Consider the following 25,407-nt stretch of genomic DNA (forward strand, 5'->3'; position numbering starts at 1 on the left):
CTGGAACTGCTGTCACAAAGCCCCGACCTTCCAGCTTTGTCACCGCGAATTTTCGTTCACTCTCAAACCCTTTCCCTCCTTCACCCTCCTCCTTAGCCAAAGTGGCTCTCCCCTGTCCCAGGGGGTCATCTCCCACTGCCATCACACTCTGTGGCCATGTAGGGAACTCTGCCTTGTTCCCTGCTGAGACCTCCAGGCCACGAACCCATCACCATCCCCTGCTCCTCCTTTGAAGTTCATCTGTTTCTGGCACTTTCCTCTTCAACTACAGTGGCTCTGGCACCTAACGTGGGCCTGGCGCCCTGACCTGGTCCGTGGTGCTCGCCTGCCTGGGGATGCCCCCCCTGAGCCTGCTCCCACCCTGACGTCACCCCCGGGTCCGTCTTCAGCAGCACGCAGCACCCCTTCCCCAGGCCACGTCGTCACCCTACTCTGTGTCCATCCTCCCGGCCTCACGCTCGGTGGCTTCCCTTTCCTACCATAACCATAACCCACTCACCTCTCCGCGGACCCCCAGTCACATCACCTGTCCCGTCTCCCCCGCCCACTCCACTCTCATGCCGTCTGATTTCCTGCCCCTGAGGGCTGGAGCCCCTCAGCCCTTTGGATGCTGCCCTTGCCAATGGCCTCAACTCTTCTCAATTTACCCCTCTGCCCTGGACTGTCCTGTCTTCTCTCTCCTCTCCTGTTCCTTGGCTGGGAGTTGGCTGGTGGAGAAAGTTATCATTCCATGCTAAATGGACCGACTACAAAATCATTCTAACTCTGCCACTTCTTCGGCAATCTGATCCCTTTTCCCGTAATAGCACGCTTTTCATTACTCCAGGGACTATCTCAACCTTGGTCTTTCGCTCTCAAATTCTTAATACCGTGCCTATTGCCAATTTCTTAAAATTACTTCGCCTACCACTTTCTGGAAGCCAATCTTTAAGAGCTTTGTCCTCTTCCCACCTCTGCAGTAAAATGCCTTCCTTGTCTTAGGGGATTAGTTGCCTCTGATTCCTGGTCCAGATCAAGGACACTCCAGGTATTGAAAACTTGTGAAGGGGGGTCTCTCAATGCTGTTTGAGAACTTTGAGAAATCATGGAAAGCAACAGGTCAGAAAACATAGGTCTGATTTTTCAAAGGTCGAAGGCGATTTCCCACAACTATAGGCTTGGTGAGCTTGCCCTCAATCTCTGACAAAATCATGGAAACCAAAAGGCTGCTTTATGCTCTTTAAAAAACAGTAGAGCAATTACTTGGAGCCAATACATGTTCTCTAAGCCTCATTTTGACAAGTCTGCTGGACTGGTAGATCAGGAAAATGCCATAAATATAGTTTATCTGGATTTCAAGCAAGGTTTTGTGGTGGGGGGGGTTTAATACTAAAATATAGTTGATTTACAATGTTGTGTTAGTTTCAGGTGTACAGCAAAGTGATTCAGCTATACATATATATATTCTTTTTTAGATTCTTTTCCAGAATATAGTTCCCTGTGCTATATAGTAGGTCCTTGTTGTTTATCTATTTTATGTATAGTAGCAAGGTGTTTTTTGATAATCATGTGAGCAAGTAGGAAAATATCGTCAGAATTAAAGTAAAACTAGGAGAATTAGTTACTGGGTGACTGTGCCCAAAGAGTGCTAAATAATCCATTAATCTCAGTCAGAAGGGATGTTTCTAGAAGTTTGCTGAAGGTACTACCCTGAGACTTACCCATTCAACATTGCCCAAAATTTTTTGGATGATAATATAGAAGGAATACTTACAAATATGTAGATAATATTTATAAAGGGTTAGAGGAGATCATTAAAGCCAGAATTAACTCAACTCTAACAAGATATCTTTAATAGGGAAAATTAATTAAACACATAATATTGAGTGAAAGAAGCAAGTCATAGAAAAAATCACAATGAGTCCCTTTATATAAAGTTCAAAATAGGCAGAACTTAACAGTGTATTGTTTTGGGAAATACGCATAGGGGATAAAAGCCACGAAGAAAAGCAAGGGAATGATAATCACAGACGCCAGGAGAGTTGAGAGGGAAGGAAGGGATGTGACTAGGGACAGGAACTAAGGGTCTGTGGGGGGCTACTGTTCTAATTTCTTAGCTTGGGCAATGGAACACAGTATTTATATTATTATTATCCTTGAAAATGAATATATCTTTCCATGCATTCTTTTGAGTGTTTGTTACATTTTACAGTAAAAAAAAAAAAAAAAAAATTGAAAGGAATAAATCTGAAGCTCTCTGGTCCAAAAAACTCCCCCAAAGTTCCAATAGTCTAATCAACATGATGTGTGGAAAAGACTTAGGGGACTTAGCTGATAATGTCAGTCAAAGAGTCAGGTGATCTAGGCTAGGCGTGGAGAATGGTCTTTACCCTGCTCTGTGCGAGCCACTGGGGTCATGGCCAGAGACCGTGCACAGTTGGGGAGCTGCTCTTTCCCTGGGAGGAGGGGACTTGACTCAGGTGATATGAGGCACCATCATCTGTCCTCAGATGCCTGCTTTTCCTGCTAATGGGAGTTTAGGAGGAATCACAGGTGGCAGTTGACAGCTGTCATCAAACCTTTCAAGGCTGTTACATGGAAGAGGAATTCAACTTGCCCAGGGTAGCTGCAGAAGACAGAACGATGGGTATGTTACTGTGAGGCTGACTTTGGCTCAATCAAGTAACTTTCTAATAGTCAAATGGCTTTAAAAATTCATGAGCTTCCCGTCTCTGGATGCATTCACGCCAAGAGTGGAGGAGCTCTGTTACGGGTGGTTGGAAAGGACACAGAAGAGTACGATTGGTTTAAATAATGTTTCAGGTCCCTTCCAACCTCCACGGGCTACGGTTCTATGAAATTCCATGATTCAGTGCAACTTGTGCATTATGCCTGGGAAGGAAAGCAAGAGGCTGATTCTCAAACAAGAGAGATTTGTTTTCAAATATAAGCCTTACGTTTTGACTTTTTTTTTTTTTTTGGCTGCACCACGTGGCATGCGGCATCTCAAACAGGGATCGAACCCGCGTCCCCTGCAGTGGAAGTGTGGAGTCTTAACTATTGGACCACCAGGGAATTCCCCCAGCTTCTTTTTAGATCGATACATGGCATTGGTTTAGAAGGTTCGGGCACCTTCTACCCCGCATTTCTGAGATTTCAATGGCCAAGAGCTTTGAGACCCCACCCCCACCAACAGAAGCATCTCTTTTCCTGATGTGCTTCAAGATTCTCGGTGCTGGAGGGGTCCCTGAGGTCCCGTGTCAACCTCCCATCCAACTGCAAGAATGCAATACGGGCTCAGAGGGACACCCGGAACTACAACCGGACGGAAGCTGACTCATGCTGTTCTCTCCTGCCACCATCTGGCCCTTCCCTTCATCTCCTGCTTCTTCAGAATGCTGGAGGTGTCTACTCAGGATAAAACATTTCCAGGAGGCCTCTGCCACCCAGAATTCCTAGGGGGGAGGGACCCTTCCTATAAGGGGAAAAGCTTAGAGGACTTCCAGTGGTTCTTACTAAATCTAGGAAAAGCATAAATTCACAGATGATGAGGACTGCAAGAGACCTTAGAACTCTTCTAACCCAGAGCCCTCAAACTGATAGCCCGTGGGCGACAGACAGCCCATGGACAGGTCTGATTGGATCTAGCAGTGCTGAATAATTTTGAGCTACCATATACACATTTGGAAATTTGACTTAAAAACCAGATTTGTAATGTAATTTGCTATTGGATATTCGTGAAGTCTCAAAACTGAGAGCAGTAAGTAGTTGAGTATATCCACATTCTACCTGCAAGACACACCAATAGCCAGATTACAATAGTGCTTATCCCAAAGGACCCCTCCCATTGGCTCCTGTAAAGGAGGACCAAGTGGCAACCCTCCTTAAACCTACCTTTCTAGCCTCTGCCCTGCCCCTAGAGGAGCCAGCTGCTGGGGGGCACGGGGAGCCCAGGGAGAGCTGGAAGAGGCAGAGTGAAGAATCAGACCTGAACTAGAAGGCGGGTTGAAGTTTGGAATCCTATTTGTGGTTAAAGTTTGGATTTAAATGATACTGGAATTTTTTTTAATTTATTTTTTATTGAAATATAGTTGAATCACAACGTTGTGTTAATTACTGCTGTTCAGCAAAGTGACTCAGTTATACATACATATTTTCTTTTTCCTATTCTTTTCCATTATGGTTTATCACAGGATATCAAACATAGTTCCCTGTGCTATACAGTAGGACCTTGTTGTTTATCCATTCTATATAAGACTGGAATTTTTAATACATAAAAGGAAACTGTAATTTAAAACTGTAACTGTTCCTATCCTGGGAAGCGGTCAGAAAGTCATGGAATCTGACCTGTTCATCCAAGATGTCATCCAAGGGTAGGGAAAGCAGACCATTGTGGAAGGTGAAATTAAAATGCTCTTTTTCCCCTGTCAAGTTCAGCTCCTTCAAGGAACGTTATGCACTGGCTTGTTTTATGGAACTTGATTTCCCTGGAGCAATTCGCAGCTGGAGCTCAGCGGCACCTGCCCCCTTTAGAAGAGCTACCCACACGTGTGCGCACACACTTGCCCACCTCGCCTCACCGGCCCTCATTCCCGTCACCGGCCTGCCCCCCGTAGCACTGGGATTTATAACCCTTCCTCTAGTCCTATTCCTCTCTCCAGTGGGCAACAGGAGGCCCAGAGGGGACAAGTGACTTGTCGTTAAGTCACATAGTAAAGGAGCTGAGTTACATCCTAACATGCACACTCCTAAAGGTAAAATCTAGGGTGAAAATGGTGTACGGCTCCCTCTCCTTCACGATACTGGGCATATCCTCACCCACACTAGATCTTCTCTCCCGTCCTTTCCGCCATACTAAGAAGAGGCGCTGGGATGCAGGGTAGCTAAGGTAGCAAGCTGGGGGCGGGAGATAGAACCGAAGTGGGGCTGGGGTGCTGACATCCCGAGTTGCCTGAGGCCAGTCCTGCTCCCACCCACTCCCCACCCCCAAGCACAAACTGAGATGAAAGTAAGCAGTTTTCTTCCTTTGTTCGTTCTCCACTGCGCTCAGATTTTAATTGGAACTCGGGAGTTTACTGAGAGAGAACCCGTCCTGTACCTCCGTGTCCAGGCAGAGGTTGTTTCGTGGATGGGGACACCAAGACACCACTCGTCCTCTCGTTCCTCTCCATTTCTGAACTCCTGACCTTCCCCTAAGCCCCAGCGAGGGGTGACTCTGGGAAGGGGCTGGGCATTTTCTCTTGGATTCAATGCCCCAGGAGGCAAAAGCATAGAGCAGTCCCCCCATACTCCCCCTTCGCTGAGCCGCTGGTACATCCGGGCTGAGAAGCAGGCCGAATCCCTGAGCTCAGCTGAGTCCAGATCTAGACATTCTGCCTTTAATAAAAAACTGGTACTACTGGTAGCCTCCAAGAAGGGGAACTGGGAACATTTACCACTCTACCCATATTTTCTTTTAAGTAGACTTTATTTTTTAGAGCAGTTTTAGGTTCACTGCAAAATTGAGTGGAAGGTACAGAGAGTTCCCACGTACCCCCTGCCCCCCTCACATGCACACAGCCTCCCCACCATCAACACCCCTCACGAATGGTACGTCCATTACAGCTGATGAACCTACATGATGCGTCATTATCACCCAGAGTCCACAGTTCGCAGTTGGGTTCACTAGGTGTTGGACATTCTATGAGTTTGGACAAACGTATAATGACATGTATCCACCATCAGAGTATCATCCACAGTAGTTTCACTGCCCTAAAATACCTGTGCCCTTTTCTACCTTTTAAATGCTGAATTTCTAATCATATAAAGGGAAATATTTTAAACATTCTTCCCAACTCAGAATCCCTGGAGATCCAGCGGAGTTCACTGGTGCTTGGAGGGAGGAGTCAACATGCTGGAGTGAGGGAAGGTTTGTGTGTTTCCTTTATCCTCTTTAATCCCTGATATATGAGCAGTTGTCTGGACAGATGTGAGGGAGAAAAAAAGTCCTGGTAATCAGTGTATTGTCCTGTTCACCAAGGTCTTAATGACAATAAAGCCCTAATCGATCACTGGACTTAAACATGGCAGCGGAACGCTTTCCGCCACGGCAGGAGCAGGACCTCGAGGGGCCTCGCCGAGGGGCCTCGCCGAGGGGCGGGAGGCGGGCAGGAACACAGGTTGCCCTCTCCCTTCTTGTTGAAAAAGGAAACATTTTCCAACCATGGGCACGAGTACAGCTTTTCCTGTGACTAAATTTAAGCCTTGACTATTTCAGACCTTCCATCCTTTTCCTAAAACTCTTCTTAAAGCAATTCTAGTTTGGAAATAAGTTAGGTAAGCCTCATTGGGTGCAGAGTACATTAACCAAAGAACAAAAATTTCAGAGTTTTGAAGGGATTATTATAACGAAGCGAGGGGCTTCACAACTGAAGATAATTCTGGCAAGGCTGAGACGGATAAAAGGCCATTGCCTCGAACTGTATTTTTCTCTTTACATTTCTCAATCTGCAATTTTAACCTGTTGACCCTGAATCTGACTAACAGCTAAAACAGTTCAAGAGCCACAGAATAGCCCTCAACACCTGGAAGATCCCGTTCTCATAAGCATATCCCAGAAATCATAAGCAAATGTTGACCTTCTCTCTACAAGGCAAACTGCTGAGGCAGAAACCAAAATACCAGCAAGAACACAGGCAGCTAAGCCTTCATCTAGGCAGGATGTGAAATGTCAGGCCATTAATCTTATATTTTTAATGCAGTGGTTACAGGATGGGGTTGATGTGGGATTGAAAAACAATACTGACTTTGGAGAATTCCTTTTTATTTTAGCCTTAAACACTGACACCCACTCACCAGGGCTGGGAACTAGCAAAAGCTACATGGGATTCTAGGGTAAGCGTTCATTTCCCCTGGCCTCTGTTCCTTGGCTGTCAACAGAAGCAGAAAATGCCTAGTCAGAGCCCACTGGCGCATGCCAACACAGAGACCTGTTTCTTATTTCACCTGGCACAGTACAGAACTGCAGTCATAACCACTAAGGTGGAGAGCTTGGAGTTCCTCCAATAATTGACACCATGAAATCAGCAAGAAAAAACAAAGCAATCAATTGTGAGAAAATGGAGGTACGTATATTCTAATGGTAAGCCATGGTTAACACATGGCGTTAGATAGCTATTTGTATTTTCAGTGTACTCCTGAGTCCACCAAGAATACACACGGATCTCTACATTTTTCTGTATGAAAAGTCTGATTTCAACCTACATTCCCCAGATAGGTTGATTTACTCAAAACCTTAAACCCCAGGATTCTAGTAGCTAAGGCAGTTAAAACCAAAAGGGCACAGGTATTGCCTTGACTAGTGACAAACAGAACCCAGCATCCTCTAATAAACATTTAAGAAGTCAAACATGCTTTTTATAGCTGGGAGCGAAGCCTGACTGTTTCTGTGGTTCCTTCTATCCTGATACCTCCTGCCAACACACTGGGTAACGTTAGAATAAGCACTGTCACAGAAGGGGTGACTGTATAAACAGAACACTGGCCCAGAGATACGACATTCATCAGTGATACCATTCCAGCAAGTCTGCATGTTTTGCACCTCATTCCGGGGTCAGGGTCTCAGGCAGACCCCTAGGAACTCTAGGGGGGTGGGGAATGAGTTGTAGACTTCAAATTCTAGGGCTCAAAGATCACGGCCCTCAGGCTCCGAGTTCTTCAGTTCTCTTCCTGGAATTCTTGGGCCATCTTCCCTTTACTCTAATTTGCTCTCTTCTTCCTGCTAAAGGGCAAAACTGACTGTTCGAAGGGCATCATCTCAGGTAGCCGAGAATCTCCTTCTTCCTACTTGCCTAAAATAATTACACATCCCATCAGTGAGACTGCGTCATGGAGGAGAAAAGTAAAAGTGAAATCCCACACACACACTTGGTTCTTCTCAAACTATCAGCTTTTATTCTATTTCACATATCATTCATCCAGAACATGATGAATACGTGGGTGGCATCATCCATTTCATTTGTGAAATGATAAAATGCACACGAGTCTCTTGCCCTGTGCTGGGCCCACGTGCACCTGGCAGAGAAGAGCTCTCACGAAGCCCAACTTGAACGTGAGCCTGCTGAAGCACCAGCCGTGCTGTCCTCATTTCCCAGCTGTCACATACTTGCTGGAGTCAGATGGGTCAAGATGGACATTTAGCTTGGAATTTAAGTTTCTAATTTTACACTTTTGAGTACAGCTGGATATTTTCACAGTCTACTTTAAAATCCAAAGGTTGCCCACTCTACTATGATCATTCTGAGTATGGGATTCATTATTCACAATGCTGTACTTCAAATCAGAGAAAAGCGGCTTCAATACCACAGCTCGGGAAAAACTGTAAAGTGTTCCATTTCTCCATCCTGCTCAGTTTTTCCCATAACCTGTTCCAGCTTGGAAGACAAGAGTTTCCCGTCTCTGACGGATGCAAATGTGGGAAGAGGAGCTTCGCTCTTAAACAAGAGGCTAGAGCTGAACTCTCGTTCTCTAATCTTGCTGTATGTGTGGCTCATACCTTCCTTCCCAAGTGGGGGAAACCACTGGCACTGAAGAGTTAAAAGGTTCACCAAAATCTGGGCTTCAGAAAATGTTAAAAACAGCACAACAACAAAGAGATACTGAAGGGGTTCAACTACAGCTTAGTGCCTACTTTGCTAAGGTCAAAACCATCCGTATTTTGGTAAACATCCTAGTCTGTTCCACCACAAGCACTGTGACAAACTTCCCTTGCCCAAAGATCATGACCCTACGTCAACAAAGGTGGATAAGAAATAAATTCTCAAGCTACAGGAATACAACAGAGTTTGTGAAGTAAATTAAATGATAATGTGAACCTCACCTGCACGCAGATCAGAGTGGGGAAACCGAAGGCAGAGCTGGAAAGAGAAATCCTCTTTATGCATGATTTGATCAAGGACACAGCTCATAAAACTGCCAACAATTTGGAATTTTCCTACAGAAAGCTGAGGAAACATGCCAACAGCAAGAAATGAGATGACTTCAGTGCCGACAGTTTGACCTGTTGGCACTGAACCAATGTCCTCAAAAGAAAAGGACGATGCTTCCTCTGGGACCGCGGAAGCTGGGGAAAAAAACCTACCCATCGCACAGGCAGAGGTAGGAGGAGACCACCACAGAGCAGCTAGAAAGGTTTGAGCGCCGGGGATTCAGAAGAGAGGCCTTGACATTTGAAACCAGTGTCAGCTGAGAGTTAGGACATGTGCACGATGTGGACCCCAGGATCTCTCACACTAGAGTAAAAATAGATGTATTCTTCAAAAGCTCTCCCTGTGTATGTTATAATGTGCGGTAGAGAGGAGTCCTTCTTAAGCAGCAGAGAGCTGAGGTGACAAAGGCAATGTTAGAAGCAAAGTCTCCCCATTTTAGACATTCGCAGCAGTTTGCCTACAGTAATCAGGCAGGAGGGCCACCTGATTGAAGAAGCACGGTTACTAATTTACACTCAATCCAGAGTGTGTCTGAGAAAGGTCATCCACTCTGACCCAGTGGGCATCTGGGGGAGAGACACATTTATCAGTGAGGCGGGAAGATTACCCCGTAGAACCTGCCAGTTTAAGCCTATATAATAGATGAGGTTTTCACAGCCCGATCACCCTCAAAACTAGTTTGGGGAAGGAAATAACAAGCTAATTCTAAGAACTGATATATCAGTGTCCTCCCAAATAAAAAAATGAGTCTTTATTATTACATTTCCATCTCACAACTCCAGGCTGAAAATGACTGGACATATATACACACACAATCACAAATTTCTGGAGTCATCTCCCACACCCCTTCTCACAATTTGGCCGAGTTATGTCTCAGGAAATCTTCCAGTTCAACCCCATACACCAACTTGGGATAAACAGAAACCCTGAAGTCTTGTGGTTTTACCCGCCACTCCAAAGTGCTGTTACAGGTGGAATATCTGTTGGAGGAGATATTTTTGCTGGGTTAGAATACAGCTGCAGACTCTGCGTGTGGTTAAAATGTGCATCTGCATGCCTTCTGACCTGCAGGCTTTGTGCCTTCCCCTTTCATTGTCTTGTCTTGTCTCTTGCCACACGGGTTGCCTTGCAGGCTATAATAAAAATATATCTTCTATTCAGAATCATCCTGGAGGGCAGGTGGTGCAGATGGGTAGGACTGCTACATATTAAGTTACTGAGTCTACAATTGAGAAATCTGAACTCTGGGGTTCTAACTCAAAATAAATATTATTTCAAGGTAAATAAACTACTTGGCTGGTTAGTGAAATGCTTAATTCTTTCTAAAACCATAACTGCCAAGTAGACTTGTGCTTTATGCTACATCCCAAGACAAAAATCAGGTAACCTACATCTTCAAAATGATTCACAGAGCATCCTTTCCTATTTCTCCCCTCAGTGCTGAGAAATGACTCTGGAGCCTGAAGTTTAATATACGCAGCTGGGGTTACTTGGTGCTCAGGTAAAATCCGCCATAAGGCCCAACCTTGATTAACACCAACTATTTATTTAAGTCTGATGGTACCTGGATGGAGGCTCTCAATGGGAAAAGGAAGGATGTAGCACGTGGAAGCTTGGACAAGCTGAGAGCTGAGGGCAGCTCTGCTAACAGACTCAGATGGCACAATGGGACATGACCATTGAAGCCAGCAACCTTCTGAAAATATCACTATCACCTTCAAAACCCATGCTTTTTTTTTTCCTATCAGGAAATCAAGGGTGAGGGGAACATTCCAAGAACAAGGGCAGCCAACCTTCATGAGGTACCAGGACATGCTCTGGCAAAAATATTTTCACTTTCCTAAAGTTATATGCTGTCTTCAAGTCCAACTATCTTGTATACGTGTGTGTGTGTGTGTGTGTGTGTATTTATCTGCTCCTTTTCTGAGAGCAGAAAAGGGAACAATTTTTTTTAACTCCAAAGTTGGTAATATTTGTAGAATATTATTTTGGTTGGTTGTTGTTTATGACTCAGAACACAGATGAAATCAAAACTTCTGCAACTGTCCCTAAATTCACATCTTTAAAAGGTCCTTTTCTCCATTCACATGAATTCATCTGAATCATTGCCGTCCTGTAGGAAACAAAACAGTGAAACCATAAAAGCCTTCGAAATAAATAACTTGATTAAAAAAATTTACGACTAGTATTAAGTAACAAGCCTCCTTATGCCGAACTGCAGAATTCAGAGTAAAAAGTAAAATAATTAAATTCACTGATTTCTTCTCTGTCTTTAATTGCTAGTTGTTTAGAATAGCTAGATTAGCGGCTATATTCTCTAAGGTGTCATTACATGGCCTGGATTGCCCAGCAATAAGAGACCAATGATTCCCAAATTATGAAGTAAGGCCCAGTGACTTAGTATAGGATGTAGCAAGAGTGACCGAAAGAAAATGTAACTCTTCCTTCAACAAATATACCATAAAATGAAACCAAACAAATACTGCCTCAATGTTTTAATGCCAACAAAGCTGCAAATATGCAAAAATATTTTTGACCTAAATTCCATTACTTTGAGCCTCAGGGTTATCACGTATTTGTTACTTCACAAGATGGCTTTTCTTTTCTTTTTTTTTAACTGAAAAAGTCACCAGGAAACTACAGGCTAGTTATCAAGTTAGCTGGCTTGCCAAGCTTTTGATGAAAAAAATCTTACATGATGGTGGTATACAGTGTAAACAAGTCCTGAAGATCAAGTACAAAAGTAGAGCCCCGAACTCCTTTCTGAGCTACTGCACATCCTAAGAAAACTGCTCTGGATGCCAACATTCACTAATAATGTGAGTTCTGGGACATCTGCTTGAAAATGTCATAACTTGAACACAACACTGTTTTGACTTCTCTCTCTTTCCCACTGCTTATATACCTGACTTGTTAGAGAGGGAGAGGACTTACGCTTATAGGTATGCTATACGCTTTTCTCCTTAATAACTCATATTAAAGATGGGCAGGGAAATAGGAGGAACAGGTAGAAAACAGTGATTTCTGTGAAGTCTGGTTTGATCTCTAGTTTCATTCAGCAGGCTTCTCTGTGCTTCTCTTCAATTAGCACAACAAACTGAGGCCACAGTAAAAATGCCTTGGATAACTGTACAAAAAGAAAACCAATGTTTGTAGTCTATCCACGCACCAGAACTCTGACTGCCCGAAAGTTCTAAACTGAAATAACAGCATTAGGGATGTTGAAAGAGTCAGCCTGCAACTCTGAAGGTCAGCTTTAGATGCCAAACACTGAGGGTGTTTGTGTCCCCAAAACTCACTAAGATAATGTGGCTCGGGGCCAATCCAAGTGAATTACTCCCTATAAAGGCTGTGCATTAGATCTGCAGAGCTCCCATGTGTCTGGGGATCTGTGTTTTGGGATTAAAGTAACTTTTAAATATATAGCTGTGATCCAAGACTTGATTTAGACAATTTTTGTATTTTAGATTCCCTTTAAGAGTCAATATGTTGGGCTTCCCTGGTGGCGCAGTGGTTAAGAATCTGCCTGCCAATGCAGGGGACACGGGTTCGAGCCCTGGTCTGGGACGATCCCACATGCCACGGAGCAACTAAGCCTGTGAGCCACAACTGCTGAGCCTGCGCGTCTGGAGCCTGTGCTCCGCAACAAGAGAGGCCGCGACAGTGAGAGGCCCGCGCACCGTGATGAAGAAGAGTGGCCCCCGCTCGCCGCAACTGGAGAAAGCCCTCGCACAGAAATGAAGACCCAACACAGCCAAAAATAAATAAATAAATAAATAAATAAATAAACTTATAAAAAAATAAATAAACACTCATCTTTAAAAAAAAAAAAAGTCAATATGTTTTTCAGCATAGCAAAATAGGTTTCTTGTTATCCACTTAAAAAGTGATAAGCAAATAAAATGTCAAAAGTAACTGCTGATGGTTCCTGATGCCTAATTTAGAAAGATTAGAAAGAAATTATAGATTGAAGAGAATTATTCTACATAGGAGAGCAAAAACTCAAAATTAAAACCAACCTCAGCGTGGAAGACTAATATTTTTCCTGATGAACTTATATAAGCTAAATTAAAAATTAAGTCATATCTTATGTAAACACCAGCCTTTGACTGAAAATCAACTGATCATGCTGCCAAAGTGGATCAAAAAAAGGTCTGCATCCCCTTAACAGAAGACGGTTACAAGGAGAATGAAAGCCCATTCTTTTGAAGTATGGGGAAAAGCTGTGTGAGTCCTACCACTGTGGGAGAGAGAGAATGGAAACACCCAATGCAAAACTTCCTCAGAAATTTGAACCCGATTCCAACCTGGGCCTCAGGAACAGAGGTAGCAGCAATGGGGGAGAGAGGAAAGGCAGAAGGGTTAATAATCCTTTGGTCTACAAATCTGACTTCCTAATCCTGGAACTTTTAACATCCGTAGCTATATGGTGGTGTTTGTATACATATGTATATTCGTGTGTGTGTGTGTGTGTGTGTGTGTGCGCGCGCGCGCGCGTGTGTGTTTATTTCTTAATTCCAAAACAACATTCAAACTTTGAAAATCTATGATGAAAATGCCTAAAGTCATAACATAATATACGTGCCAGATTTCTGCTGAAAAGTTGTCTCTAAATAACAGGAAACTTCAATAGCAACAACAATCACAACAAAGACATTAGATTTGGGTTATGTTAAAGACTTCTGCTCAACTGTTAAACTGTTTTCTAAGAATAGTTTCCAGAAGGGATTAAATACATCTCATCTTTTGACACTGATACTCTGTGTGTAAATAACAACTAAGGACTACAAGGATAAGAAATAGTAATGACCGTTTATATTGAGTGTCTAAGTCAAAGAAGAACTTTCACACACATGACCTTGTTTAAATTTCAGAACAGCCTCAGGAAGTAATATGTCTCCTTTTATTGCTGATAAATACTCCTTCTGAGAGGTTAAATAACTTTATTAGTCTTATCCAATTAGTAAATGACAGTTTAAGTGTCTAAACTTCACATTCAAGGTTCTATTTAATTACATAATGCTACTCTGGAATTTTTCAGGAATAAATTATGAAGATACATCTCTGACTCATAAAGGAGCCTCATAAATTTAGTTTTTCAAAGAGACAGGAATAAAAATATTATTCTTATCCATTTTTAGAAGGACATATAGATATGAACAAGGTGTAAAATCCTATTAACAATTATAATTCATGTACTGAATATGGGGTTTGGCTAGGTGACCCTTAAGGGACCTTAAATTCTGTTATTTCCAAGCATCTAGAGCAGTTCTGTTTAATAGTATTTTTTGCTGTGACGGAAATGTTCTATTTCTACACTGTCCAATATCATAGCCACTAGCCACACATGGCTAGTGTGACTGAGAAACTGAATTTTTAAATTAAGTCAAATTAAATGTAATTTAAATAGCCACAAGCAATGAGTGCCCAGTGCACTGGACAACACAGAACTAAAGCATCGTACCCTATACTATAAACATTCAACGTAGCAAATATATCCACCTAATTTCAATTTTCCGCAAAGACTGTTTAATAATAGCTAAATTGTACTATCTCCAGACACTTCAAAATAAATTTTGGGAAAGACAGTACTTGTGGACACTAAGCCCCTGCCATAGTTCCAATCCAATAACCAAGTGCTGATGCTAAGAAGATCCTTTCCGTACTGTAACGTGGATCACCATTTCCCTTTATTGTAGGTCCTGAGGAACATGAAGACAACCAATACTGCTGTTTAGACTACAAATAAGATCTTCTGTTTCATTTAACTGAAGGTGATAATTTTGTCCTCGCTCAATTACAATATAGAATCTATGGTCACATCAACATAGAACAGTAATAGATAAAGGCACTTTTGCATGCCTGCAACTAGAAAAGAGGGGAATGGGGAATGGGAAAGTCCTATAAATACTAACAGACCTGCACTTCACAACAGACAAGGTGTAACAATCTCTTTCCACGAGGTGACCTACTTAAAAACAAAACAAGACAAAGTCCGCAGGGAAGGGGGGGGGTCAATGTCTAATAGAATCCACCTGAGTGTAGGACTGTTGCCAAACCACGTCAAGCCATCTGCGACACGTGAACCAACACTGGCCAGAAACTCAGTCATTAAAAACTTAGTGAATTATTTCAAGGCACAATATTAGAGCAAAGAACTTGAACATACCTGATTTGAAGACATATTCTCAACTTTCATTAGTGACGAATAGCTCCTAAAAGAAAAGACACATTTAAAGTAAGGTTATTTGGCTGCCAAGTATCTCGTGAACCTTTACCAGGTATCTAGCAATGCTGAGGGCCTTTCGAAGAAAATATAATCCCTGCTGAGCTCAAGGAGATTGCAACATATAAAGGATAAATATCTCTGACAATAAATAACATGTGCACTACACTTTATAGTTTACAAACACGCTTGCTCACTCATATCATGTCACTTCCACAATAACAGTGAGGTGGTGGCATTATTCAGATGAGGAACTTCATCTATAGTCAAGAGCAGACATGATTCAGAGCTGAAGTACACTGTCCAGACTATAGATCTACAGGAATTCAAAAGAAGAAACACATTAGTGTGGAAAGGGCTGTCGGGGTGCTCTTCTCAGGTGACGTGTAACCCAAACTGAGCCTGACAAGTAGGGAGGATGACTGAGGAGGGCAGATGCAGAGATCGGCATGAGCAAAGGAAAAGAGATGGTGCTTACAATGACATTTCAAACCAACTCAAGTGGAGTCTGAAAGCAAAGTAGTGGGAAATCAGGCCGGATGTGTGGGGCTAAGTCACCTTGTCCTAACCCTGTGAGTCACAGCAGTGTGATCAGCAGGAAGCCGCAGTACACGGTGAAGTGGAGATGAGATTCGACAAGTATTTATTAAATATCCATGACGTATAAGACCCTGCGCTAAGCCTGGGGAGAAAACGGAATGGGAAGAAACGAGAAAATGATAAATAAGACAAAGCCTAACCCCAAAAAGCTTATCAGGAAAGGAAATAAGACCTATTCAGTAGTGGCTACATAAAAAGTTCTAGTAAAAATACATAAAGAGACAAAGGAAAGCAAGACCACGTAATACCAGTGTTTTAAAAAGTGTAATCCGGGGACTTCCCTGGTGGTGCAGTGGTTAAGACTCCACGCTCCCAATGAAGGGGGCCCGGGTTCGACCCCTGGTCAGGGAACTAGATCCCACATGCATGCCGCAGCTAAAAGTTTGCATGCCACAACTAAGGAGCCGGCGAGCTACCACTGAGGAGCCCGCAAGCCACAACTAAGGAGCCAGAGAGCCACAACTAAGGAGCCCGTGAGCCGCAACTAAGGAGCCCGTGTGCCGCAACTAAGGAGCCCACCTGCCGCAACTAAGTAGTCTGCCTGCCACAACTAAGACCCGGTGCAACCAAATAAATATATTTTTAAAACATAAATTTAAAAAAATAGAGTAATCTGTAGCAGAGAGAAGAGAGGGAGAAGGGCAATTAAGGCAAGGACACCAGTTAATGACAACGGTACTTACCATTTACCAAGGACCCTTTACTTGCTAGGACCTGTATTATGTGCTTCATACATTACTGCTCATCCCCACAACCACCTCCTAAGGCAAGGGATAGCAGCAGGCCCACCGTACACACAGGAGTTACGGAAGCTGTCCAAGGTGTCACAGCAAAGAAGTGGGGAGAGAGGTTTTGAACCCAGATCTGACTCTCAAGCTTATACTCAGGCCATTGTGCTCCAGTCCACCGCAATATCCCACCTCGAGGGCATGAACGCAAGGGGTTAACGGCTGTGCTGGTAAGAAGGGATAAATCTGAGAGGAATCAACGATGACACCAAGGTTTCTAGCATGGGTGATCTGAAGGAAATAATGTTACAACTGAGAGAAATGGGAAAATGTTGCAAAGAAGATGTACTTGGTTTAGGACAATGTCACACTTGAAGCGATGGCGGGACAAACAAGTAAATATGAACTGTAGAAACTGGAAACTGAGGACCAGAGGGAAGGAGACTTGTCACGGACACAGACAATGAGCTGGGAGACACGCAGAGAGAGACAGTAATGATGCTTGTAAGAGTCAGTGGTATCGATAAGGTATAAATGGACAGACAGGATCAATAAGCTGCATGAGCAGAAAGAGAAAGCCATGCTGATGAAAAAGTAGTTAAGAGCAGAGAACCTCACTTCCAGCTGTATCTTAAAATCACCTGTGAAGATTAAAATATCTTCAAGTGCCCAGCTGCGGGCATCTACGAGCCAGGTTCAGGAACCACAGGGTCCGAATTCCCACTCATATGAAAGCAACACACAAATTACCCTTCTTTAGGCCACACGCCTCCTCTGAGCTCCATCCCATTAATCCAACTGCCTGTCTGACTTTTTCGGGGGATGCCTCAAAGATACTTTCAGATTCCTAGGTCCATACCCAACTCATGGTCTTCCCCCCAACCAAAAACAGTTTGGTGCCTTTCCAGCATTTCCTAGCTCAAAGAACAGCATCGCTATCCATTCCATTTCACAACCCAGAATCCCCGCAGTCATTCTTTTCCCTGCCCCTCCTCTGAATCCAATCTATTTTCAAATCCTGTAATTTTATCCAGGAAACTATTTCTCACTGGTCCAGTTCTCTCCACCTCCACATCACCACCACAGCCCAAGTGACTAACTCTGTCATGTGGACAGCTACTGGCCTAGCCACACCCCTACCTGGCGCCCTTTCCAATCAGGTCAGTCACATGACCTTTCCAAAACACAAACCTTTTCACAGTACCCCTGGCTTAACACTCTCCAATGACCTCACAAAACCCTCAGCCTAAAGACACACATGACCAACAAGGCCCTGCTGGACTAGCCCTTGATCCCCGGGCTTCCTCACCCCTGCTGCTCCAGACATTTGGGTCAGCTTTTAGTCCTGTGCTGTGGTCTTTGCACACACAGTTCCTTCTGCTTCCGGTACTCTTTCCACCGCCCCTGCCCTTTTAACTAGCAAAATAGTTTGGATCTTAGCTCAAGCATCACTGTATCAAGGGAAGCTAATCTCAGTTACTTATTCATCCGTAATGTACTGACGAGTCACTCACTGCATGTGCAAAGCACAGGGTCACAATCAAGGAGATACAGGAATGCAGAAGTGCCTCTTTGAAGGAGTTTATCATTAAAACAAAGACCTATGGCACAACACAGCATTATTTATGGAAGGCAGCAGCAGTAGTGTGTGAGAGAGAAACAACAGGAGGTACAGTGAAAGCAGCCACTTCCACACCTGACCATACCATCCTTTCAATCACTGGTCTCACCATTACCTCCTTGACACGTCGTCAATAAACCCTTCTGACAAGTTTTCTTCTTCCTAATATCCCAGGAAACCTACAGTGGTTCCTTAGCACTTACAGCATGAAATTCTGGACTAAACAAAACCTTTTAAGTCACTCTCCAATGTACCTAATTTTTCATTCTTTTATTTGCCTTTGAATCACCTTGACTCAGGTCTTGCCAACCTGGGCATTCTTTGCCTCACAGGCAGCAAGCTACAGTAGAAGTGTGGACTTCAGAATTACGGACTTGAGTTTGAATTCCTGCTTTGCCACTGATCAGCTATAACCTTTCACACATTAACCTCCTTGCTAAAGTAATCTCTGCCCCCAAATCAAGTTCATGCCAATTCTCAGACTGACGACACGCTTACCTGTGACTTGCCATCTTACCTGGGTCTTGTACTTTCCTGACTTCAATCACCTGAACCTCAGGTTCCAATTCTGATCTCTGAGACTCCCAACTTTTAAATATCCCCATCTCAGGTAAACTTAGGCCCTACCCTTGGTCTTTTCTGATCTGTTATTGACTTGCTTATTTCTTCCGGTTTCAATGTTCACATGGTGAGCTTGATTTTGATGTTAATAAATGTTTGTTACAGTATGACAAAAGCCAAGTAAGTGAATACAAGATTATACCCTGAGAAAACCATAATTCGAAAAGAGACATGTACCACAATGTTCACTGCAGCACTATTTACAATAGCCAGGACATGGAAGCAACCTAAATGTCCATCGACAGATGAATGGATAAAGATGTGGCACATATATACAATGGAATATTACTCAGCCATAAAAAGAAACGAAATTGACTTATTTGTAGTGAGGTGGACGGACCCAGAGTCGGTCATATAGAGTGAATTAAGTCAGAAAAAAGAAAAACAAATACCGTATGCTAGCGCATATATACGGAATCTAAAAAAAAAAAATGGTACTGATGAACCTAGTGGCAGGGCAGGAATAAAGATGCAGACATAGAGAATGGACTTGAGGATATGGGGGCAGGGGGCAGGAGGGAAGGGGAAGCTGGGAGGAAGTGAGAGAGTAGCAGTGACATATATACACTTACCAAATGTAAAACAGATAGCTAGTGGGAAGCAGATGCATAGCACAGGGAGATCAGCTTGGTGCTTTGCAACGACTTAGAGAGGTGGGATAGGGAGGGTGGGAGTGAGGCGCAAGAGGGAGGGGATATGGGTATATATATACATACAGCTGATTCACTTTGCTGTACAACAGAAACTAGCACAGCATTGTGAAGCAATTTTACTCCAATAAAGATGTATTAAAAAAATAAATAAACACAGCAGGTAAGCAGGCTGTAACCGTGAATCCAACTGCTGAGATGAGACTGACTACGACACACTGCAGGGAGCCACGGACACTCTCCCGCAGCACCTGTACTTCCAAAACCTATGCAGACTCTCTTCTGCTACATCCTCTTACTCTATGTATGGCTTACAGTGTAGCAGGTACGGAAAGAACATGCCATGTGAGGCTTCCTCCCTACACCTAACCCTATACAAAGATTCTCTAAACTAAAATCCCATGAGATCCTAGGCTGACAGGGCAAGTGTGAGCTAAAAAGCTGTCTAAAGAGCTAACGAACAAGATGGGTAAGTGAGAATTAATATGTGAAGCCTAAATAAGGGGAACTTTTCATTACTGTGTGAATGAATAAAATGGTTAATAAAAGATGTTAATATACCGCTACCATTTAGCCTCCACACTTTGGCATCCTCCCAAACAATCTAAATATTTCTTTAAAAAACTACCTAAAAGGATGATCTTTATGTAGACCTATCTACATGATCAGATCACTGGAATTTCTGCACACCGAGGACAAGGGTAAAGCACTCATTTGCAAGAACAAGATGGGAGTTCTGTCTCCAGGGGCTGCTGCTCTTTTCATCTGAGAAGGAAGTTGGTGCCTTCTGTGTTGTGGGCTTTGTTCTGTTCTGAACCTGAGGCTAATGGATATACTCCTGACTAGAGCTCAAAGAACCTGGACTATACAATGACAATTCCATCCATTTTTTTTCTCCTGGTAGAAATTAGAAATGAAAAGCTTACTGCCATTCCTGTTCAGAAAGTTGAAAAAAGGAGTCTAGAGTCTAAATAATGGCTTTAGAATTGGAAAGAAGTTGGATATCTTCTGGGTGTGAGGCTGTTAAGGATTTCTTCCCTGAAATCATCTGGAAGCACTGGGGATACTGTCCAGGATGAGACTATCTTCTCAGTTTATCTGTAGAATCCCCTGAAGACTCAAAAGTCAATTTCCTTCAGCTAGCACAGCAATTAAATTGGACATTCCTTACCAGATGGTCCAAACAAAAGAATCAACTGTTGGTGAAATTTAATGGTATTTTCCTTGTCAGAAAGGCAAGTGAAAGACTTCAGAATGAGAAGATTTTGTAGGCATAGCATTTGATCTCTCGGGTGGAAGAGTCAGAGACAGAAATTAAAGTGATGCTAGCACTGCAAATGTATAAAAACAGGTTATAGAACATGTCCAAAGCTTAGAGCTTTTTGCTGGAGTTTCACAGAAGCTGCGGAATAGACTGAACAGAGGGCAGAAGAGAGTGGTAACAGTGTGTGTGAGCTTGAGAATCAGACTGAGACGAGCTACGTGCCTCTGAGCGAGTTACTTAACTGCTCCTCAGTCTCAGTTTCCTCTTCTACAAAATGCAGATGATAAAAACATTTGCCTCACATGGCTATTGTTAGGATTAAATGAGATAATGCAGTAAAGCACAATATAGTGTTGGGCAGATGACAAGTGTCCAAAAATGTTAGCTAATCTTTCTTATTGAATGTTATGAGTAGGGACTTCCCTGGCGGTCCAGTGGGTAAGATGCTGCGCTCCCAGTGCAGGGGGCCTGGGTTGGATCCCTGGTCGGGGAACTAGATCCCACATGCATGCCACAGCTAAGAGCCCACACGCTGCAACAAAGATCCTGAGGGCCACAACTAAGATCCGACGCAGTGAAATAAATAAATATTAAAAAAATAAAAATAAAAAAATAAAGAGCCTACAAGTCTAAAAAAAAATGTTGTAAGTAAATTAAGTGACATTATATTTCTAACATATAACATTATGTCTCTAAACAACATTACGGCAGAGTTTTAAGAGGCACAAAAAGGCATGTTTTCAATTTTTTCTCCACTTCGCACTAAAAACAAAAAGAATAAACTAGTCTAAATCCTGTATCACTCAAAATTCCACACATTTCTCGAAACTAATGGTGTTGGTAATTTGTCTTTCACTCACAACACAAAATGGACTCACAATTCTACGTCAAATTGAACGTTTAAATCTCTGCATCAGTCTGTCTCATGCTGGCAGCTTATAACTTGGGGTAACACTTCCGGAGTTCTCCATTTGAATACTGTATTGTAAATGAAGTCACTCACCCTGTTTTAGCAGAACCCCCAACAGGGACGCGTGCATATGGATAACGAATAAATACCAGTGCTTGATCATAAAGCCTCCATTCTGGCCCAATGATCTTTCTAATAATCCAGGGTATTCCAAGGAAACTAGGTCAGGACAGGGCAAGACGGCTCATAGTGATCCTATACCCTTCCCAAAGGAATCAATAACTTTTTTTTTTTTGGTATACTTATCACAAATGAAATCTATGGAAAATAGTGGAAAAAAATCTAGGAATTCTGTGACTACAAGTGGCAGGATTAATTTCCTTCTTTCTCAAAGAAAAACTGAGGCCCCTTCAGGTATAGTACTGTGCATCTATAGAGAGTCACTACAGTAGGCAGAATAATGATCTTACCCAAATGTCTATGTCCTAATCTCCAGAACCTGCGAATATGTTACCTCACATGGCAGAAGGGACTTTAATTAAAGATCTTAGATGGGGAGGGGTGGGATAGGGAGGGTGGGAGGGAGCGAGACGCAAGAGGGAAGAGATATGGGGATATATGTATATGTATAGCTGATTCACTTTATTATAAAGCAGAAACTAACACACCATTGTAAAGCAATTATATTCCAATAAAGAGGTTAAAAAAAAAACCAAAAAACATAAAACTATACAAAAAACAAAGCTCATATCTTCTTTAGACTTCACCCTATGTAAATTTAGAGCTGTAATAAAGAGGAGAAGACTATAAATTGTCATGAAGACTGCTTGACACAGTGAGAATGGAGCTGATAACTTGGCAGTCTCTGAAAAGGCATGGAATCTGACTTGGTGAATAATAATGAGGAATGGAAAAAGAGAGTGGATAAGGTAAGATGATGAAAGTACAATGGTTCATTGTGTAATACAAGCAGGAAGAGAAAAGTAGTTCATCTCTAGAAGTTCTTGTGAACCTGCGAGCATTGAGATAAATGACATTTGCAAGGACTTCTCGGAAGATGCTGAAATGAAAGTGCCCGGAATGCTGTCCAGCTACTACTCGGCACTATTTTTCTAAAAATCAATAGATTCCAGAATTCATTGCCTTTCTGTTAATAGAGTTCCTGTGATTTCTCTCCATTTGTGTCCGATTCACTTATTTAAATTTAATTTAAAAGAGGTTTGATGTTCAATTTACAAAACTGAATAAATTTTTATTATTTTAAAATAAAATTAAAATTAAAAAAAAAAAAGATCTTAGATGGGGAGATTATCACGCAGTATCTGGGTGGGCCCAATGTCATCACATCGGTCCTTAGAAGCAGAGAAGGCTGTGGTCAGAGAGGGGGCTGTGACTATGAAGGGGCAGAGAGATGCACCGTTGCTGGCCTTGAAGATGAGGAAGGAGTCACAAGCCCAGGAGTGTGGGCGGCCTCTAGGAGCTTGAAGGTAAACAGATTCTCTCCTAGAGCTCCAGAAAGAAACACAGCCCCGCAGACACCTTGATTCTAGCCCAGTGAGAACTATTTTGAACTTCTAACATGAAGAACTGTAAGATGATAAATCTATGTCATTTTAAGCCACTAAATTTGTGGTAATTTGTTATAGTAACAATAGAAAACTAATATAATCAGTATTTTCATGGCCTCATACACTAGAATTTCAGGATCCAAGATGTGTTTTAACTACTATTTATTGTTTAAAAATGCTGTGTTTTGGAGCAGGCCTCTCCACATTAATTACTTTACACTTTCGAAATCTATAAAAAAGAGGTTTTAAAAACAGCTTTTAAGAGTTACTAGCACTGGCCTTTAGAGCTGAGACAATTTCACTCAAATACCATAGCTAATGTAAAACACTCAATATAGTATCTCTTCTTTCCCTGAAGATGTTTACAAACCAAATTCTAAAGATAACCTATAATGGTTTATCTAAGATTAAAATTAGCTATTTTATTTCGTACACTCTCATATCCTGCCCCTATAAAAGGGCAATTCATTTGACCAACACATTAGCATAAATGCCTTATTCTAACTCATTTAAGACTTGGAGCTTGTTATATGTCCCTTCATCTACCAGAATACCAGAATACACTTGTCCCTCGGAATCCATGGGGGATTGGTTCCAGGACCCCCCTCAGATACCAAAACCTGCGGATGCTCAAGTCCCTTATAAAAATGGCATAGTATTTGCATATAACCTACATACATCCTCCCATATACTTTAAATCATCTGTAGATTACTTATAATATCTGACACACTGTAAATGCTATGTAAATAGTCATAAAGGTAAATGCTATGTCAATAGTTGCCAGCACAAGGGAAATTCAAGTGTTGCTTTTTGGAACTTTCTGGAATTTTTTCCACCCCCAAACATTTTTGATCCATGGTTGACTGGATCCGTGGATACACAGGGCCAACTGTACCATTCTTAAGGGTTAATCCCTAATTAAATCAGCAGTGAAGACTCTCCAAGGGCAACGTCAGTACCTTAGCTCCAACATACCTAAGTTCGTCCATCTCCCTCTTCTTCTTCATCTCTTCCTTTTCTTTCCTTTTCATTTCCTGAATCTGGGCTTTCTTCTCATTCCTCTCTTCACGGTCTCTGCATTCTTTCTCTGCCTCTAGGTCTGGGAACCGCTCCATTTTGGTCTTTTCCAATCGGTTCAGGATCTCATTCACTTTCTTCTCTACTGTCACAATTTTCACCTTGAGGGAGATGGAGGGAAAAAAGATACTGAATCTTTATGTTTCCTGCCCCCCGCCCCCCCAGAATAGGGCAGGGCTTTCCAGCAGCTTAGCAACCCAGCTTGATTCCCTTTAGGAAAGAGACATCATGCTGAGCCCTCAACAGCAGAGACAGACACCCACTCAGCGCCAGGGCACTGCCACCTCCGGTGATGCTCACACTTACGTCCTTCTGCCTGTGAAAGCCTATCTGTCCCACATCCATGTCGGCCGTTTTCTTCAGGTTAGACCAAGGGGTATAAACCACATTGACGTTGTTCATCTTGCAGCCTGCCAAGAGAGACTGTCCTCAACATGTGGGCAGGAGGACGCTGAGCAATGCGTCCCCTCACCCACAATGAAGTCACCATAATCCAACAAAGGAAAAGGCTGAGAATGAACAAGCCACCAAGTGTTTCAAACCACAAAATACTTTTTTTTTAAAAAGAAGCCACCCACAAAGGCAAATGGGAAAGCCGACAAACAATTCAAGCTAAAGTACTCTGATGAAAAGCAGGGTCAAGAGATCAGCTTCAGGGATCTTTGAGACTCTCTAAAATTGAATGCAAATTTTATTGTATGTGTTTTTAAAGAGAAAAGGACCAAACAGGTTTCCTCAGATTCTCAAAGGAGCCCTTGATCTAATAAAGGTTAAGCAGCAAGATAAAGTGATTCAAGACACCGGATTCTACCCTGCACTACCACAAACCAGCTGTGTGGCTTTGGGAAAACCCCCGTGGCTCCTGGCATCTCATCTGAAACATGAGGAAACCGGACTAGTTTAGTAGAGCTTTTTGGTTTTTATTTCTTTAGCCGTGGAACCTCTTTTACCAAAGAAAACATAACAAAGTAATCAAAGCAGAGATGCTCCGGAGGAAAGGGGTGCCAGGTATCCTGCTCACTCCTCCTCCTCCCCCCTCACCAGCCCCACTTCGCGTTTCCCCTCCACCCCTGACAGCCCCCCAGGCGGCTCTGAGAATCACAGTTTAATCACTGGTCCAGTGCTCTCTAAGGCCCTTCCGAATTAGATGGCAATACATTTCAATGTTTATTAAATGACCACGTACACTGGGGAAA

The 25,407-nt window shown here is 42.8% G+C and overlaps 1 protein-coding gene across 4 annotated transcripts in view; it reads right to left on the bottom strand.

Annotated features, from left to right (window-relative positions):
* CCDC25 (coiled-coil domain containing 25) overlaps positions 1–25,407 on the bottom strand; it is a 60,441-nt gene that overhangs the window by 11,103 nt on the left and 23,931 nt on the right. The window contains exons 6-9 of one of the 4 annotated variants that reach the window (XM_061200735.1): positions 24,512–24,621; positions 24,110–24,312; positions 15,115–15,160; positions 2,224–2,605 (exon numbers count right to left, since the gene is read on the bottom strand). In XM_061200735.1, the coding sequence (XP_061056718.1) occupies positions 2,588–2,605; positions 15,115–15,160; positions 24,110–24,312; positions 24,512–24,621 (377 nt within the window). In that variant the 3' untranslated portion in view covers positions 2,224–2,587. Of the gene's footprint in view, positions 1–2,223; positions 2,606–9,674; positions 11,059–15,114; positions 15,161–24,109; positions 24,313–24,511; positions 24,622–25,407 lie in introns of those variants that run through there. The other 3 variants (XM_061200734.1, XM_061200731.1, XM_061200733.1) reach the window with 3 other exon arrangements.

This window comes from Eubalaena glacialis, chromosome 9, assembly GCF_028564815.1.
Source record: "Eubalaena glacialis isolate mEubGla1 chromosome 9, mEubGla1.1.hap2.+ XY, whole genome shotgun sequence".
Classification (NCBI taxonomy): domain Eukaryota; kingdom Metazoa; phylum Chordata; class Mammalia; order Artiodactyla; family Balaenidae; genus Eubalaena; species Eubalaena glacialis.